At 38.2% G+C, this 19,044-nt stretch overlaps 3 protein-coding genes across 3 annotated transcripts; 1 reads left to right on the top strand and 2 right to left on the bottom strand.

The window, feature by feature from the left end:
- Positions 1-265: 265 nt before the first annotated feature.
- LOC133641500 (STING ER exit protein) lies at positions 266-1,191 on the bottom strand. The gene has a single exon (XM_062035279.1). The coding sequence runs from the start codon at positions 1,036-1,038 to the stop codon at positions 361-363; it is 678 nt and encodes a 225-aa protein (XP_061891263.1). The 5' UTR covers positions 1,039-1,191; the 3' UTR covers positions 266-360.
- Positions 1,192-4,205: 3,014 nt separating this feature from the next.
- Positions 4,206-4,868, bottom strand: LOC133641902 (metallothionein A). The gene is made up of 3 exons (XM_062036013.1): positions 4,714-4,868; positions 4,559-4,624; positions 4,206-4,412 (listed from the first exon to the last, which is right to left on the bottom strand). The coding sequence occupies exons 1-3, from the start codon at positions 4,736-4,738 to the stop codon at positions 4,321-4,323; spliced, it is 183 nt and encodes a 60-aa protein (XP_061891997.1). The 5' UTR covers positions 4,739-4,868; the 3' UTR covers positions 4,206-4,320.
- Positions 4,869-12,467: 7,599 nt separating this feature from the next.
- Positions 12,468-13,080, top strand: LOC133641891 (metallothionein A-like). The gene is made up of 3 exons (XM_062035993.1): positions 12,468-12,600; positions 12,690-12,755; positions 12,891-13,080. Exons 1-3 carry the CDS (start codon positions 12,576-12,578, stop codon positions 12,980-12,982), a joined length of 183 nt encoding a protein of 60 aa, XP_061891977.1. The 5' UTR covers positions 12,468-12,575; the 3' UTR covers positions 12,983-13,080.
- The last annotated feature ends 5,964 nt before the right edge of the window (positions 13,081-19,044 follow it).

The following is a 19,044-nucleotide window of genomic DNA, read 5'->3' as shown; positions in this document are numbered from 1 at the left end:
CGAGTTATACCAAAGAGTATAAAAATGGGACCCATTACCTCCCTGCTTGGCACTCAGCATCAAGGGTTGGAATTGGGGGTTGAATCAGAAAAAATTATTCTCGGGCGTGGCCACCGTTGCTGCTCACTGCTCCCCTCACCTCCCAGGGGGTGAACAAGGGATGGGTCAAATGCAGAGGACAAATTTCACCACACCTAGTGTGTGTGTGACAATCATTGGTATTTTAACTTTAAACACTGTTTAATTTTTTAGGCTTCAATATTAAATCAACACACAAAAAGGCTTTTAAAAAAAGAGTTTTAGTTTTTAGTACGAAGTAACATTGCAAACCAAAAAATAATAATTGTGAGTCCTTTTGTTCTACTTGAACTGATTGTCAATGAGGGTGCCCTTCATCTTGGCCCTCTTGGCCTCCAGCTCAGCCAGCTCCTGCAGCCTCCTCTTGCTCATGCCCTTCCTCTCCAGCTGCTTCTCGATCACTTTGGCATTCTGGGCGTAGGAGTCCGCCACCTCCCTGGCCTCGATCTCCTCCTCCTCCTCGTCGATGGTGGACACGGTGACGGAGCTGAACTTGCCCATGTCTTTGGTCCGCTTCGTCATCATGACGCGGACCTTCTTCGGGGCTTCGGGCTGCTTCTGGCTGTAGACGCTGGTGCTGCCGAAGCCCCGTCCGAACTTCACCACCGCTCCGTCCACCACGAAGGTGGCCTGGGCGTTCTTCTCCAGGTGTTGGTAGAAGAGCAGCAGGCCGCATTTGCTGCACTTTTTGCGGTACTGCCGCTCGATGCCCTCGGCTCGTTTGATGTACGTGTTGTCGTCCTGGTCCACGTTGCAGAATTTGTGTGCGTGTTTGCCGCCGTCGATCACCCGGGCTCCGTCCCGGGGCCTCATGGGCAGCTTCTCCAGCTGGCAGGCCAGGACCAGCACCATCTGTCCGCACAGGCAGTAGTAAACATGGAGGGGCTTCTCTCCGTCGTCGTACTCTTCTCGGTCTCGAGTGTCCGAGCATACAACGCTTCTGGACACAACTTTCGGCATCTTTACCGAATATACCTTCACTTTATGTTTTAATGGAGCGATATGTTGGATTTATTTAGCGCTGAACCCAAGCCGCCATAGCGTGATAACGAAAGTGTGTAAACACGTCAGGCAACGTCGGGCTCACTTCCGGTGTCCGTCACTGTAATGTTTCCCACAGGGAACGAAAGCAATTACATTCCATTGTTCCGCCGAGGAGAAGGGTGAAAACTAGAGATGTCCGATAAATGCGTTAAAATGTAATATTGGAAATTATCGGTATCGTTTTTTGTATAATCGGTGTCGGGTTTATTATTATTTATTTTTTTATTAAATCAACATAAAAAACAGAAGATACAGATACACTTACAATTAGTGCACCAACCCCAAAAACCTCCCTACCCCATTTACACTCATTCACACAAAAGGGTTGTTTCTTTCTGTTATTAATATTCTGGTTCCTACATTATATATCAATATCAGTGTTTCCCATTCACTGCCAAAATACCAGTGGCGGTGGGGGCGGGGCTATGGGCGTGGTCACAATGACACCATCGAGTAATTTGCATAATTTACTACAATGATATGATTTTCTCTAAAAAGGCTAAAAAAATGTATACTTACTAATTAATAATAACAGTTTTGTTTTAAACGTCCATCCATCCATCCATCCATCCATCCATCCATTTTACAATATAATTACAACACTTTATGTACATATTTATAAACAGATTTGAACAATAAGTTATTCACTGAAATATATTTATTAATTGTGGTTCTTACAAAAAATATATCTTATAAAATATAAAAGCTAAAATGTCTCTTAAAGCTCTGCCCCTTTAATTAGTGCATACTAAATAATTTAACTTTAGCCTACTACTTCAACCATATTTCGATACTGTTGATCATAATATTTTATTAGAGCGTATCAAAACGCGTATTGGTATGTCAGACTTAGCCTTGTCTTGGTTTACCTCTTATCTTACTGACAGGATGCAGTGTGTCTCCCATAACAATGTGACCTCGGACTATGTTAAGGTAACGTGCGGAGTTCCCCAGGGTTCGGTTCTTGGCCCTGCACTCTTTAGTATTTACATGCTGCCGCTGGGTGACATCATACGCAAATACGGTGTTAGCTTTCACTGTTATGCTGATGACACTCAACTCTACATGCCCCTAAAGCTGACCAACACGCCGGATTGTAGTCAGCTGGAGGCGTGTCTTAATGAAATTAAACAATGGATGTCCGCTAACTTTTTGCAACTCAACGCTAAGAAAACGGAAATGCTGATTATCGGTCCTGCTCAACACCGACATCTATTTAATAATACCACCTTATCATTTGACAACCAAACAATTAAACAAGGCGACTCGGTAAAGAATCTGGGTATTATCTTCGACCCAACTCTTTCGTTTGAGTCACACATTAAGAGTGTTACTAAAATGGCCTTCTTTCATCTCCGTAATATCGCTAAAATTCGTTCCATTTTGTCCACAAGCGATGCTGAGATCATTACCCATGCGTTCGTTACATCTCGTCTCGAGTACTGTAACGTTTTATTTTCGGGTCTCCCTATGTCTAGCATTAAAAGATTACAGATGGTACAAAATGTGGCTGCTAGACTTTTGACAAAAACAAGAAAGTTTGATCATATTACGCCTATACTGGCTCACTTGCACTGGCTTCCTGTGCACCTAAGATGCGACTTTAAAGTTTTACTACTTACGTATAAAATACTACACGGTCACGCTCCTTCCTATCTTGCCGATTGTATTGTACCATATGTCCCGGCAAGAAATCTGCGTTCAAAGAACTCCGGCTTATTAGTGATTCCCAGAGCCCAAAAAAAGTCTGCGGGCTACAGAGCGTTTTCTATTCGGGCTCCAATACTCTGGAATGCCCTCCCGGTAAAAGTTAGAGATGCTACCTCAGTAGAAGCATTTAAGTCTCATCTTAAAACTCATTTGTATACTCTAGCCTTTAAATAGACTCTCTTTTTAGACCAGTTGATCTGCCGTTTCTTTTCTTTTCTTTTCTACTCTGCTCCCAACCCGGGGTGGACCGCTAGCCTGTCCATCAGATGGGGACATCTCTACGCTGCTGACACGTCTCCGCTCGGGATGGTTCCTGCTGGCCCCACTATGGACTGGACTTTCGCTGATGTGTTGGACTTTCACAATATTATGTCAGACCCACTCGACATCCATTGCTTTCGGTCTCCCCTAGGGGGGGGGGGGATAAAAGTCACTGTGAATGTCCATTTCGCGTTCTTGACTCTCATTTTCAAGAGGATATAGTATCCGAGGTGGTTTAAAATACAAATCCGTAATCCACAATAGAAAAAGGAGAGTGTGTGGAATCCAATGAGACCTTGTACCCAAGTTACGGTCAGAGCGAAAAAAGATACACCCTGCACTGCCTCTCTTGTTCTTCACTCTAACGTTCCTCATCCACAAATGTTTCATCCTCGCTCAAATTAATGGGGTAATCGTCGCTTTCTCGGTCCGAATCTCTCTCCTGTGACGTCACGCTACTTCCGGTATAGGCAAGGCTTCTTTTTTTTTTATCAGCGACCAAAAGTTGCGAACTTTATCGTCGTTCTCTACTAAATCCTTTCAGCAAAAATATGGCAATATCGCGAAATGATCAAGTATGACACATAGAATGGATCGGCTATCCCCGTTTAAATTTTTAAAAAATAATTTCAGTAGGCCTTTAAGGAGCAATGGCTATGTCTGCCGGCTCTCTGGCACACTAGCGTGCGCATGGAGACACTGGAGAAGATGTGGATAAGCGTTGGGATGGACAAGCATGTATTGGCAGTCCTCAACTTTGTCAGTCTTTTTTGCCACTTGTGCCAGCTTTTTTTTTTTTAAACCCGTTGCAGGCATCAAATTCCAAATGAGCTAATATTTGCAAACGTTTCCCAGTTTGAACGTCATTTGTCTTTGCAGTGTATTCAATTGAATATGGGTTGAAAAGGATTTGCACATGACTTTATTCACACAACGTGTCAACGTCACATGTTTTGGGTGTTGTACATAACACCAGCAAACTTCAAGTTGAGCAAAAGTTGAAAAGACAAGGCAAAAAAAGTTGGTTAATATTGAATACATCTTAGCTTTAAATTGGGATTTCTCAGTATGTGGTCCTGGGTGTAACACGTTGAAAAATACACAAACTGAACTGATTTTAAAGGAAACATTTATTTCAATATAGAAGAAAATACATATATAGATAAGACATGAAAATCAGACATAAGACAAATAAATCCCTGGCAGGCGGACGGCCATGATTGCTCCTCACTGGCAGCAGCTGGTGTCACAAGTCTTGCCTTTGCACACACAGCCTGATGCACACTTGCTGCATCCAGATGGGCAGCAAGCGCAGCAGCCTGCATCCAGAAGAGACAACAGTTTGTACTTCAACACATGTTAAATACAATTTGAAGTCAACAGCTTTAGTGGTGCAGCCAATCAAACGCTACATTTCTATCTATATTAGCTTAAAATGGGACGTGAAGGACATAAGTGGACTTACTCTTCTTGCAGGTGGTGCAGGAGCAGTTAGTGCACTTGCAGGATGCTCCGCATTTGCAGGTTCCAGCTACACACACACATAGAAATAATAATATAAGGTCAAATAGTACAACACAATGCACCTCAATAGATGGCCGCTCGGGTAATAAAACTCACTCTTGGAGCAGTCGCAAGGGTCCATGTCGTGGTTTGATCGTCTTCTTGAGGAGAAAAGTAGATGCACGTCTTTTTTTCCCGCCGAGGAGGTTGTTGTCAAATTTGGGACGCGAGGCTGCACCTTTATAGGCCACAGATTAATAGTGTCGTGTGCAAAGTGCATTCAAGCGATGATGACAATCGACTTTGTGCACACGACCTGTGAAAAAAATAGCCAGAAGTGGACAATGTGGTCTGAACATTACGTCATTCCGTTCCCTTCATAATTAGTGGGTAGTGAAAAATATATGAATATATATCTTTATTGCATTGATATCCGAAAAATATATGAATATATATCTTTATTGCATTGATGTCCGATCTAATAATGCTCTAATCAAGACATGATAAATTTTTTATTTATTTTATAAACCTTGATTTATAAAAAGCAACATTTACAAACAATCGAGAAATAATAATAATCAAAATAAGTACAAAAACAGTACAAATCAGCGACAGGAGGACATTTTTATTTTTTGCCTCGGAAACTGACAGCACTGTTGTCATTAAAAAAAAGCGTTGCACACGGCACGCGCTCTCGAGCACACCTTCCCGTGCGCGCGGCACTTAGCTCCGCCCATTTGCACTCCGCAGCTTCAATGGTAAACAACCTATTGTACCGTGCTGCCTTTAAGGACCGTGCGCAGTGGGAACATAGCCCACTCACACGTCCGGTATAGTGTGTCCCATCCAATCTAATAACTGTTTTCCCCGATGAAAGTGGAAATCAGTACTTATTTTGTGAAGTTTAAACTCTTATCGTGTTTTTTTATTACGTTTTATTCCAAAGTGGCAGCCATAAAAGTATTTTGTCCTTCATGACGATCGATGACTTGAAGGCAACAGTCGTCCCCTTTTGCACTCGCCACAAAGTATTTCCTCACTGCTAAGTCACTTTATGACAAGCAGTCGTCCTGTCATGTGACAACTAGAGCAATTTCACACACTCATCGTGTCTTTATTACCACTACAGCACTAAATTCTTGCTTAGTCTATACAACAAAGATATTCAACTAACGTATTTTGAGGGCCACGTATATTTCCTTAAACCTAAAACAACACAACGAGTATAACTAAAGTTTTATTTTATTTTTTATTTTTTGCATCTCCACTTTTTTTGTTTTTGTTTTTAATTTTATAAATCTTTATTTATAAATTGCGACATTTACAAACAATTGAGAAATAATAATAATCAAAATAAGTACAAAAACAGTACAACAGTACAAAAAAGCGCCAGGGGGTTGTAAACTCAATAAAGTAACTAAAAAATAATAATAATAATAACAAATAACAAATAACAAATATATATATACACATATATATATATGTATATATATATATATATATATATATATATATATATATATATATATATATATATATATATATATATATATATATATGTGTATATATATATATATATATATACGTATATATATGTATATATATATATATATATATATATATATATATATATATATATATATATATATATATATATATATATATATATATATATATATATATATATATATATATATATGTATATACATACACTACCGTTCAAAAGTTTGGGGTCACATTGAAATGTCCTTATTTTTGAAGGAAAAGCACTGTACTTTTCAATGAAGATAACTTTAAACTAGTCTTAACTTTAAAGAAATACACTCTATACATTGCTAATGTGGTAAATGACTATTATAGCTGCAAATGTCTGCTTTTTGGTGCAATATCTACATAGGTGTATAGAGGCCCATTTCCAGCAACTATCACTCCAGTGTTCTAATGGTACAATGTGTTTGCTCATTGGCTCAGAAGGCTAATTGATGATTAGAAAACCCTTGTGCAATCATGTTCACACATCTGAAAACAGTTTAGCTCGTTACAGAAGCTACAAAACGGACCTTCCTTTGAGCAGATTGAGTTTCTGGAGCATCACATTTGTGGGGTCAATTAAACGCTCAAAATGGCCAGAAAAAGAGAACTTTCATCTGAAACTCGACAGTCTATTCTTGTTCTTAGAAATGAAGGCTATTCCACAAAATTGTTTGGGTGACCCCAAACTTGTGAACGGTAGTGTATATGCATATACACCCACACATTTATACACGCATATTATGCATACACACACATACATATGTATATATATGTATATATATATATATATATATATATATGCACCTTATTGCTTTTTTATCCTGCACTACCTTGAGCTTATGTAACGAAATTTCGTTCTTATCTGTACTGTAAAGTTCAAATTTGAATGACAATAAAAAGGAAGTCTAAGTCTAAGTCTAATAAATCAGACAGTGAGTCAACAAATAACAGATGTCCACTAGAGGGCGCCATAGATGCTTTATTTACACATGACATTTATACATCTGTTGTCTGATTTCTAAGACAAATACCCAACCATGAGCCAGTAATATCATGTCTGTGTATATTTGGTGCATATTCCTTACACTTTTACGTCGGCAGCATCCTGCGAAGTGCGGGTGAGCGTGCGGGAACGAAGCCTCTCTCCAGCCTGTTGGAGCTCCTGAAGGTTCCTCTCAACATGTGGCCGTAGACCGGAGAAGATGCGGATGAGCGTTGAGCGTCGGGATGGACAAGCTTCACTTAACGAGCATGTATTGGACACTTTGATCATCTGAGCGGACTGGACATTGGCAGAGAGCTAGTGGGCAGCCTCGGACGGAGTGGGCTCTCTTGGTTGCTTTGCTGGGTCGGTTCCTGTCTCTGACCATGCTGCCCCAACTAAAGCAGACAATGGCGTGGACCGCAGAGGCCACTGCGGTGTTTGTGAGTTTTGAAATTGTGTTTTTGTTGTGTTTGGTGTAAAAAAAAAAAAAAAAGATTTTCAGATTAGATTATATTAGATAGTGCTTTATTGATTAATCGCGATTCTTATTTGTAACGATTATTAATCGATTAAAAAAAATAGTTTTTCCCCCTAATATACATATATACATATTTATACATATATACATATATTTACAATTATACAAATATACAAACACATATACAGTTACACACACATATATACACTTACACACACATTTTTTATACACACATATATATACACACACATATATATATATATATATATATATATATATATATATATATATATATATATATATATATATATATATATATATATACTCACACATATATGCATATACACACACATATATACACGCACACACATTTATACAAACATATATACACGCACATACATTTATACACATATTATGCATTTACACTGACACATAGACATTTATACACATATATACACGCACACACATTTATACACACACGTATATATACACACACATTTATACACCCATATCTCACACACATATACACACACACACATATACTGTATATACACACATATATCAGTGTTTCCCACACATTCATTTATTTGTGGCGGCCCGCCACGAAAGAATTACGTCCGCCACAAATAGATTTTTTTTATTTTTTTTTATTTATTTATTTTTTTTAAAAATTGTTTATTTTTTTGTCCTGTCCAGCTTCTCAGGCAAATCATATAGTTGATGTAAATGCCCATATAGGCTGTTCAGATTTACTTTACAAAAGAGAAGTGTTGCCTTATTTGTATTTGACCACTACTGTTTTCTGTTTATTTGTTACTGACTGTGGCAGGACACCTCTGACTCTGTTTCACTTTATGTTGCTGGTAAATAATATGGTTGTAGTAGTAGGCTAAAGTTAAATGATTTAGTATGCACTAATTAAAGGGGCAGAGCTTTAAGAGACATTTTAGCTTTTATATTTCATAAGATATATTTTCTGTAATAACCATAATTAATAAATATATTTCAGTGAATAACTTATTGTTCAAATCTGTATATAAATATGTACATAAAGTGTTGTATTTATATTGTAAAATGGATGGATGGATGGATGGACGTTTAAAACAAAACTGTTATTATTAATTAGTAAGTATACATTTTTTGAGCCTTTTTAGAGAAAATTATATCATTGTAGTGAATTATGCAAATTACTCGATTATGTCACGGTGACCACGCCCATAGCCACGCCCCCACCGCCACAAGTATCTTGGCAGTTTATGGGAAACACTGTATATACATACACTATATTGCCAAAAGTATTTGGCCACCCATCCAAATGATGAGAATACGGTGCCGTAATCATTTGGCATCATTTGGTATAAAATCAAGCACTTAGGCATGGAGACTGTTTCTACAAACATTTGTGAAAGAATGGGCCGCTCTCAGTGATTTCCAGCGTGGAACTGTCATAGGATGCTACCTGTGCAACATATCCAGTCGTGAAATTTCCTCGCTCCTAAATATTCCAAAGGAACTTTGAATACCAAAACATTTTGGACAATTCCATGGGATGGCACTTCAAGTTCATAAGTGAGTAAAGGCAGGTGGCCAAATACTTTTGGCAATGTAGTGTATATACAGTGGTGTGCCGTCAGGGTCAGCAAGGCCTTCTCTGCTTGCCTAACATAACCAGAAATCATGATAATAATTAAAGATAAAAGTAATTTTTTATTTACTTTCCCTAAATATCTAAAAGTATTCATATTCTCTTCATGTCATATTATGCTCCTTCCAGTGCTGTTGTTTTTAGTTTGTAGAGTTTTTATCCAATCAGAATTCAGCTAGCTTATGTTGCCATGCTGTACCAAATCTGCCCGAGGCCTTCAGATTCAGCAATGCTGGCGTCCGTGCACTGTAAGTGAACGGGCACATACAGTTGATAGACAGTTGCAATAGCCAATCAGATCACACGTTGTTGTCAGTAAGGCCTTCTAGATGGCCTAAGGCCAGTGTTTTTCAACCACTGTGCCGCGGCACACTAGTGTGCCGTGAGATACAGTCTGGTGTGCTGTGGGAGATGATCTAATTTCACCTATTTGGGTTAAAAATATTTTTTGCAAACCAGTAAATATAGTCTGCAAATGGTGTGTTGTTGTTGAGTGTCGGTGCTGTCTAGAGCTCAGCAGAGTAACCGTGTAATACTCTTCCATATCAGTAGGTGGCAGCCGCTAGCTAATTGCTTTGTAGATGTCGGAAACAGCGGGAGGCAGTGCGCAGGTAAAAAAGTGTCTAATGCTTAAACCAAAAAATAAACAAAAGGTGAGTGCCCCTAAAAAAAGGCATTGAAGCTTAGGGAAGGCTATGCAGAACAAAACTAAAAGTGACCTGGCTACAAAGTAAACAAAAACAGAATGCTGGACGACAGCAAAGACTTACTGTGGAGCAAAGCCACTGTACATCCGAACATGACATGACAATCAACAATGTCCCCACAAAGAAGGATAAAAACAACTGAAATATTCTTGATTGCTAAAACAAAGTAGATGCGTGAAATATCGCTCAAAGGAAGACATGAAACTGATACAGGAAAATACCAAAAAAAGAGAAAAAGCCACCAAAATATGAGCGCAAGACAAGAACTAAAACACTACACACAGGAAAACAGCAAAAAACTCAAAATAAGTCAGGGCGCGATGTGACAGGTGGTGACAGTACACCTACTTTGAGACAAGAGCTATAGTGATGCATGCTTGGTTATGGTTTAAAGTCATATCCAACAATTGCGACAACGGCTCTTTGCCGTCAACTTGAGTTTTGTTTTTTAACGATTTCTGCTGGTTGTGTGCCTCCGCATTTTTTCAACGCAAAAAATGTGCCTCGGTTCAAGAAAGGTTAAAAAACACTGAGCTAGGTAACATAAGAACTCCATTACACAGCATGCCACAGTAGTGTAGAGCAGTGGTCCCCAACCACCGGGCCGCGGCCCGTTACCGGTCCGTGGATCAATTGGTACCGGGCCGCACAAGAAATAAAAAATATAAATATTTATTTTTTTATTAATTCAACATAAAAAACACAAGATACACTTACAATTAGTGCACCAAACATATTTACATATACATATACACACACACACTTTTCCCCCATATATATATATATATATATATATGTGTATATATATATATATATATATATATATATATATATATATATATATATATATATATATATATATATATATATATATATATATATATATATATATATATATATATATATATATATATATATATATATATGGGGGAAAAGTGTGTGTGTGTATATATATATGGGGGAAAAGTGTGTGTGTGTATATGTATACGTAAATATACATATATATAAGGAAATATACGTGGCCCTCAAAATACGTTAGTTGAATAATCTTTGTTGTATAGACTAAGCAAGAATTTAGTGCTGTAGTGGTAATAAAGACACGATGAGTGTGTGAAATTGCTCTAGTTGTCACATGACAGGATGACTGCTTGTCATAAAGTGACTTAGCAGTGAGGAAATACTTTGTGGCGAGTGCAAAAGGGGACGACTGTTGCCTTCAAGTCATCGATCGTTATGAAGGACAAAATGCTTTTAATGGCTGCCACTTTGGAATAAAACGTAATAAAAAACACGATAAGAGTTTAAACTTCACAAAATAAGTACTGATTTCCACTTTCATCGGGGAAAAAAGTTATTAGATTGGATGGGACACACTATACCGGACGTGTGAGTGGGCTATGTTCCCACTGCGCACGGTCCTTAAAGGCAGCACGGTACAATAGGTTGTTTACCATTGAAGCTGCGGAGTGCAAATGGGCGGAGCTAAGTGCCGCGCGCACCGGAATGTGTGCTCGAGAGCGCGTGCCGTGTGCACGCTTTTTTATGGCGACAACAGTGCTGTCAGTTTCCGAGGGAAAAAAGAAAAATGTCCCCCTGGCGCTGATTTGTACTGTTTTGTACGTATGTAACCTATTTTTATGGGCTTGCCTCTTTGTGATGTTAAGTTCCTGTTATAAGCTGTTATACAGTATATGCCCTGAGCTCTTATTTTGAAGGCGCTAAGAGCGGAAGTGGCGACACGTTGTAGTGGAGCGGAGGTTTTGAAAGAAAGGAAATGAAGTGGTCCTCGTGTAAAAGTGGAGCCTCCGTGTTTGTTATTTTGTAGTTTTATACAGTATAAAGCTACAAAATAACAAACACGGAGGCTCCAGTTTTGTGATGTTAAGTTCCTCTTATAAGCTGTTATACAGTATATGCCTTGAGCTCTTATTTTGAAGGCGCTAAAACTGGAGCCTCCGTGTTTGTTATGTTGTGGTTTTATACAGTATGAAGCTACAAAATAACAAACACGGAGGCTCCAGTTTTACACGAGGACCACTTTATTTCCTTTCTTTCAAAACCTCCGCTCCACTACAACGTGTTACCACTTCCGCTCTTAGCGCCTTCAAAATAAGAGCTCAGGGCATATACTGGAAAACAGCTTATAAAAGGAACTTAACATCACTAAGAGGCAAGCCCATAAAAATAGGTTACACTTATTTTGATTATTATTATTTCTCGATTGTTTGTAAATGTTGCAATTCATAAATAAAGGTTTATAAAATAAAAAAATATAAAACAATGAAAAATTATGTCTTGAAGTTGAACAAAAAAAACAACTTCAAAACCGATTAGAGCATTATTAGATCGGACATCCATATAAAGATATACATTTTTCACTACCCACCAATTATGAAGGGATAGGAATGACGTAATGTTCAGACCACATTGTCCACTTTTCTGGGAATTTTTTCACAGGTCGTGTGCACAAAGTCGATTGTCATCATCGCTTGAATGGTCTTTGCACACGACACTACTGATCTGTGGCCTATAAAGGTGCAGCCTCGCCTCCCATATTGACAACAACCTCCTCGGCGGGAAAAAAAAGACGTGCATCTACTTTTCTCCTCAAGAAGACGATCAAACCACGACATGGACCCCTGCGACTGCTCCAAGAGTGAGTTTTATCACCCGAGCAGCCATCTATTGAGGTGCATTGTGTTGTGCTATTTGACCTTATATTATTATTTCTATGTGTGTGTGTAGCTGGAACCTGCAAATGCGGAGCATCCTGCAAGTGCACTAACTGCTCCTGCACCACCTGCAAGAAGAGTAAGTCCACTTATGTCCTTTTAATATATTCAAAATGTTGGCCTTGCCGCTTTTTAATGACTTTTAAAGCTGTTGACTTCAAATTGTATTTAACATGTGTTGAAGTACAAACTATGTTGTCTCTTCTGGATGCAGGCTGCTGTGCTTGCTGCCCATCTGGATGCAGCAAGTGTGCATCAGGCTGTGTGTGCAAAGGCAGGACTTGTGACACCAGCTGCTGCCAGTGAGGAGCAATCATGGCCGCCCACCTGCCGGGGATTTGTTTTGTCTTATGTCTGATTTTCATGTCTTTATATATATAATAAACTTTGTATTTTCTTCTATATTGAAATGTTTCCTTAAATCATTTTAGTTGGGGTGTATTTTTCAACGTGTTGCACACAGGGACACATGCTGAGAAAATCACACATTTTGAAAGCAGGTTAAAGCTAAGATGTCTCAAAATTAACCTTAAACTTTTTGCCTTGTTTTTTTTTTTTGAGTTTTTGCTCAACTTGCGGTTTGCTGGTATGTCATTTTAGAAGATATAGGACTGTTTTTAAAATTAAAACTTGGGCCACACTTAAACATTTTGTATTTCAGCTTTTTATTTGGCCATTTTTGATCCAATTAAAATTTAGCTGAAGTCTAAAAAGCTACTATGTCTCAATATTAACCTTGAACTTTTTGCCTCTTATTTTTTTTGTATTTTTGCTCAACTTGTGGTTTGCTGGTACATTATTTTAGAAGACATAGGGCTGTTTTAAAATTAAAAACGTGGGCCACACTTGAACATGTTTTTTATTTGGCCATTTTGATCCAATTAAAATTTAGCTGAAGTCTAAAAATCTAAACCCAGTGTGCTGCAAATGGACTGAGAAATCCAAATTTTGAAAGGTTAAAGTTAAGATGTCTCAAAATTAACCTTGAACTTTTTGCCTTTTTTTTTAAATTTTAGCTCAACTTTCGGTTTGCTGGTATGTAATTTTAGAAGATATAGGACTGTTTTACAATTAAAACTTGGGCCACACTTGAACATGCGTTTTGTATTTCAGCTTTTTATTTGGCCATTTTTGATCCAATTAAAATTAGCTGAAGTCTAAAAATTAACCTTGAACTTTTTGCCTTGTTTTTTTTAAAATTTTTGCTCAACTTGTGGTTTGCTGGTATGTTATTTTAGAAGACATAGGACTGTTTTATAATTAAAAACGTGGGCCACACTTGAACATGCTTTTTATTTGGCCATTTTTGATCCAATTAAAATTAGCTGAAGTCTAATCTAAACCCAGTGTGCTGCAAATGGACTGAAAAATCAAAATTTTGAAAGCGGGTTAAAGCTAAGATGTCTCAAAATTAACCTTGAACTTTTTGCCTTTTTTAAAAATGTTTCCTCAACTTGCGGCTTGCTGGTATGTAATTTTAGAAGACATAGTACTGTATTAAAATTTTAAAAAACTTGGGCCACACTTGAACATGCATTTTGTATTTCAGCTTTTTATTTGGCCATTTTTAATCCAACTAAAATTAGCTGAAGTCTAAAAAGCCAAGATGTCTCAAAATTAACCTTGAACTTTTTGCCTTGTTTTTTAAAATTTTTTTCCTCAACTTGTGGTTTGCTGGTATGTTATTTTAGAAGACGTATAGGACTGTTTTAAAATGAAAAACGTGGGCCACACTTGAACATGCTTTTTATTTGGCCATTTTTGATCCAATTAAAATGAGCTGAAGTCTAAATCGAAACCCAGTGTGCTGCAAATGGACTGAAAATACCACATTTTGAAAGCAGGTTAAAGCTAAGCTGTCTCAAAATTAACCTTGAAATTTTTGCCTTTGAATTTTTGCTCAACTTGCGGTTTGGTATGTAATTTTAGAAGTGAAGTGAATTACATTTATATAGCGCTTCTCTCTAGTGACTCAAAGCGCTTTACATTGTGAAACCCGATTTCTAAGTTACATTTTTTTCTGACGCAGAATGAGTCTAACGCCAGCCAACAATGTTAATTTCTAAACAATGGACATTTATCCATGAAAATATGCGACAGCTGCCGATGGTGAGTTTGACAGCTGGAAGGAGATGCATCATAAAAACTACTGTAGTTGGTAATAGTACATTATATTGTCTTGTTTTTCATACAGTATGTCATATCTGAGTTTGTTTTCCTTACTTTAAAAGGCATGTGTGCTGAATCACATTGATTTCAATTGGAGACGATTTCAGATACAAGTGTTTTGAGGTAAGAGCGACGTCACAGAACCAATTAAGCTCGTCAGTTGAGGTGCTATATATCATTTTAAAACTAATTCAATTTTGTGTGTATTTTAAAAAAACGCACGTCAGACGTGTCTTTCCGGTGACATTGTTTGTAAAACCACCACTAGAGGGAGACATCCACTGACAAGTGTAAGCCATTGCTGTTAAAAAAAAATAGTCTCAAGATTGATTATTTGGTCGATAAGACATATAATTCAGTCACTACACATAATAAAACATGATATATTTATTATAGTATGGTAAATGTTATTCCATCATTCTTTGCTTTGTCATTGCTTTGATGCAGATTCTGCATTGTAAAGTAAAACACATTCTTATTCAAATTTGTAAGGCATTTAAAAAAGTACGAGTCTGTATTTTGGTTCAAGTAACATTTTTGTACGCATCTATAAACTATAAAATCTAATTTTATTTGCACTCATTGCATAATTCAAGATCCAGTGTACCGTATATGTATTCCCGAGATCAGAGGTCGTGGCCCGTGACGCATTTGCTACCGGGCAGCATAAAAACATAACCCAAAACCAGTGAAGTTGGCACATTGTGTAATTCGTAAACAAAACGCTTTTCCACTCTGCATCAGTCCATCTTAGATGAGCCTGGGAGGCGTTTCTGGGTGTTGTTGATAAATGGCTTTCGCTTTGCATAGCAGAGTTTTAACTTGCACTTACAGATGTAGCGACCAACTGTAGTTACTGACAGTGGTTTTCTGAAGTGTTCCTGAGCCCATGTGGTGATATCCTTCACACACCGATGGCGCTTTTTGATGCAGTATCGCCTGAGGTATCGAAGGTCCGTAATATCATCGCTTACGTGCAGTGATTTCTCCAGATTCTCTGAACCATTTGATGATATTACCGACCGTAGATGGTGAAATCCCTAAATTTCTTGCAATAGCTCGTTGAGAAATGTTGTTCTGAAACTGTTCGACAATTTGCTCACGTATTTGTTCACAAAGTGGTGACCCTCGCCCCATCCTTGTTTGTGAATGACTGAGCGTTTCATGGAAGCTGCTTTTATACCCACCTGTTCCCAATTAGCCTGTTCACCTGTGGGATGTTCCAAATAAGTGTTTGATGAGCATTGCTCAACTTTCTCAGTCTTTTTTGCCACTTGTGCCAGCTTTTTTGAAAAAGGCATCAAATTCCAAATGAGCTAATATTTGCAAAAAATAACAAAGCTTACCAGTTCGAACGTTAAGTATCTTGTCTTTGCAGTCTATTTAATTGAATATAAGTTGAAAAGGATTTGCAAATCATTGTATTTTGTTTTTATTTACGATTTATACGACGTGCCAACTTCACTGGTTTTGGGTTTTGCAAATAATTTATAAACAACAACTTTTTCCTCTGAATTAACGCTCTAACCACAAGGCCACTGAGCAATAACATCAACAAAACTCACCTTTGTGCATTCACGCACAGTATAAAAAGTTTGGTGGACAAAAATAGACAAAGGAGGAGTGGCATAACTCACGACCTACAGATCTCAGGGTGGACACTCTAACCACAAGGCCACTGAGCAATAACATCAACAAAACTCACCTTTGTGCATTCACGCACAGTATAAAAAGTTTGGTGGACAAACATAGGCAAGAGAAGGAGTGGCATTAAAACACGTCTTTTTTGCGGCAGCGTCGGAGAAAGTCGTATATGTAAACAAACTGATCACAGTCCAGTTCAAGGACCGCCAAAATTAGGACAAAAACGGCGATTGCCAAATACTCTCATCAGTGAAGCATGTTTGATACAAACAGTGGGATTTCTAAAAATTAGGAAGGTTTGTGTCATGTTTGTCCTCCAACAAAAAACATATATTTTCCTTACCTTTTCCCATTTTCATACATTTTTTAAAATGCTCCAGAGAGCCATTAAGGCAGCACTAAAGAGCCACAGGTTGCCTACCCCCGCCCTAGATCAAGGGTTTTTAGGTGTAAGGCAGGCTGGAGAGGGCTTTGAGTGAGGCCTAGCAGCTTCAGAAAAATAAAGAAACCTCCTCAAACCTGCTAAAAAAAAAAACAATTTTATTTGTTAAATTCTATTAAGAGACTATTAAACGCAAAAAATGCCGCCCCCCCAAAAAATTGTTTTTTCAGGGATGAGCGAGGCCTTAACTGTATTATATTCACTATGCTACACTTAAAAAAGCTCTGCCCTAGATAGGATAGAAATAGGATCCTGCAGCTTCCCTATGGAAACATGTATCGTCATTTCAAATAGTCTACTGTTCAATCTCATTTTAGGACACTTATTACAAGTCACTTACGGCCAATCATAGCAGAATAAATAACACGTACAAACTGAAGTTATGTGCGGAGTGTGCTGGGATCTGGTTCCAGCTGTACCATGTGTGTGTGTGTGAATGCCTCCAACAGTCGAGCCACATGTCGGCAGCAAAATGAAGCAATCCGGGGGGTCAAGTCGCCTCTTTTAGATTGCCGAGGTTAGCATGAGGAGTGCTTCCCTCGGTTTGGTGCGTACGGCGTGGACTTACAGCAGGTCTTTGCTGAATGTTGGGGGAGGAAGAAGCCTTTCACACTGCTGGCGTGCGGCCCTGAAGCAGGTTGGTTCAGCTTCGTGATGGGAAAAATCAGATTTCGGATCTGAATGCATTTCTCACTTGCATGCTCGATTCAGTTGCATGCCCAAAAAACATTCAAAAAGGTATTATCTCGTAAGTTTGCTAAGTGTAAAATTGAGCTGCCTTTTTAAATGAAAGAAACTGCTGTTCTAAATGTGTCCACTGGATGTCGCAGTAGCAATTCTGTTAGGCAAGCAAATAGTTTATACCGGAGCGAGCAAGCATACCAAGCAAGATAGGTAAAGAGGGGCTGTGTCAGGTTGAAACTCTGATGACATCTATTAAACAGAGAAGCAAGGAATCATGCAGAGACAGAGTTAAATTTGGCTCAATGAGGAGACACGTGTTTTGGGCTGTATTCTAGTTACAGATCCAAACTACGTTCTAAAAGTCCAGCCCGCATGCTTCCTCTATTTTTTTGGAAGGTCCCTGTTACATCACTGAAGCTGTCGCTGAGGGAAGGGGGTAATCTCGACAACTTCAGCTAGACCAGGGGTCGGCAACCCAAAATGTTGAAAGAGCCATATTGGACCAAAAATACAAAAACAAATCTGTCTGGAGCCGCAAAAAATTCAAAGCCATATTACATACAGATAGTGTGTCATGAGATATAAATTGAATTAAGATGACTTAAAGGAAACTAAATGAGCTCAAATATAGCTACAAATGAGGCATAATGATGCAATATGTACATACAGCTAGCCTAAATAGCTTGTTAGCATCGATTAGCTTGCAGTCATGCAGTGACCAAATATGTCTGATTAGCACTCCACACAAGTCAATAACATCAACAAAACTCACCTTTGTGCATTCACGCACATTAAAAGTTTGCTGGACAAAATGAGACGGAAAAAGAAGTGGCATAAAACACGTCCTAGAAAGTTATACATATAAACACACTACGGTGAGTTCAAGGACCGCCAAAATTAGTAGGACAAAACGGCGCTCGCCAAATACTCGAACCAGTGAAGCACGTTTAATATAAATAGTGTGCTTTATAACAATTAGGGAGGTTTGTGTCATGTTTGTCTTCCTACAGAAACCATATTAACACAAAAAATATATTTTTTTCCCCTCATCTTTTTCCATTTTTCATACATTTTTCAAAAAGCTCCAGAGAGCCGCTAGGGCGGCGCTAAAGAGCCGCGGGTTGCCGACCCCTGAGCTAGACCATACTTGCCAACCTTGAGACCTCCAATATCGGGAGGTAGGGGGTAGGGAGTGGGGGGGGGGGGGGGTGTTGGGGGGCGGGGGGCGTGGTTATTTACAGCTAGAATTCACCAACTAGAGTATTTCATATATATATATATATATATATATATATATATATATATATATATATATATATATATATATATATATATATATATATATATATTTTTTTTTTTTTTTTAAATTTTATTTACATAAAAGAAATACTTGAATTTCAGTGTTCCAGTGGCTATCCATTAGATGGCA

The sequence above is a fragment of the Entelurus aequoreus genome, linkage group LG24, assembly GCF_033978785.1.
Source record: "Entelurus aequoreus isolate RoL-2023_Sb linkage group LG24, RoL_Eaeq_v1.1, whole genome shotgun sequence".
In the NCBI taxonomy this organism is placed as follows: Eukaryota; Metazoa; Chordata; class Actinopteri; order Syngnathiformes; family Syngnathidae; genus Entelurus; species Entelurus aequoreus.
Note: the sequence above shows the minus strand (reverse complement) of the source record. Positions and strands in the feature narration are given on the sequence as shown.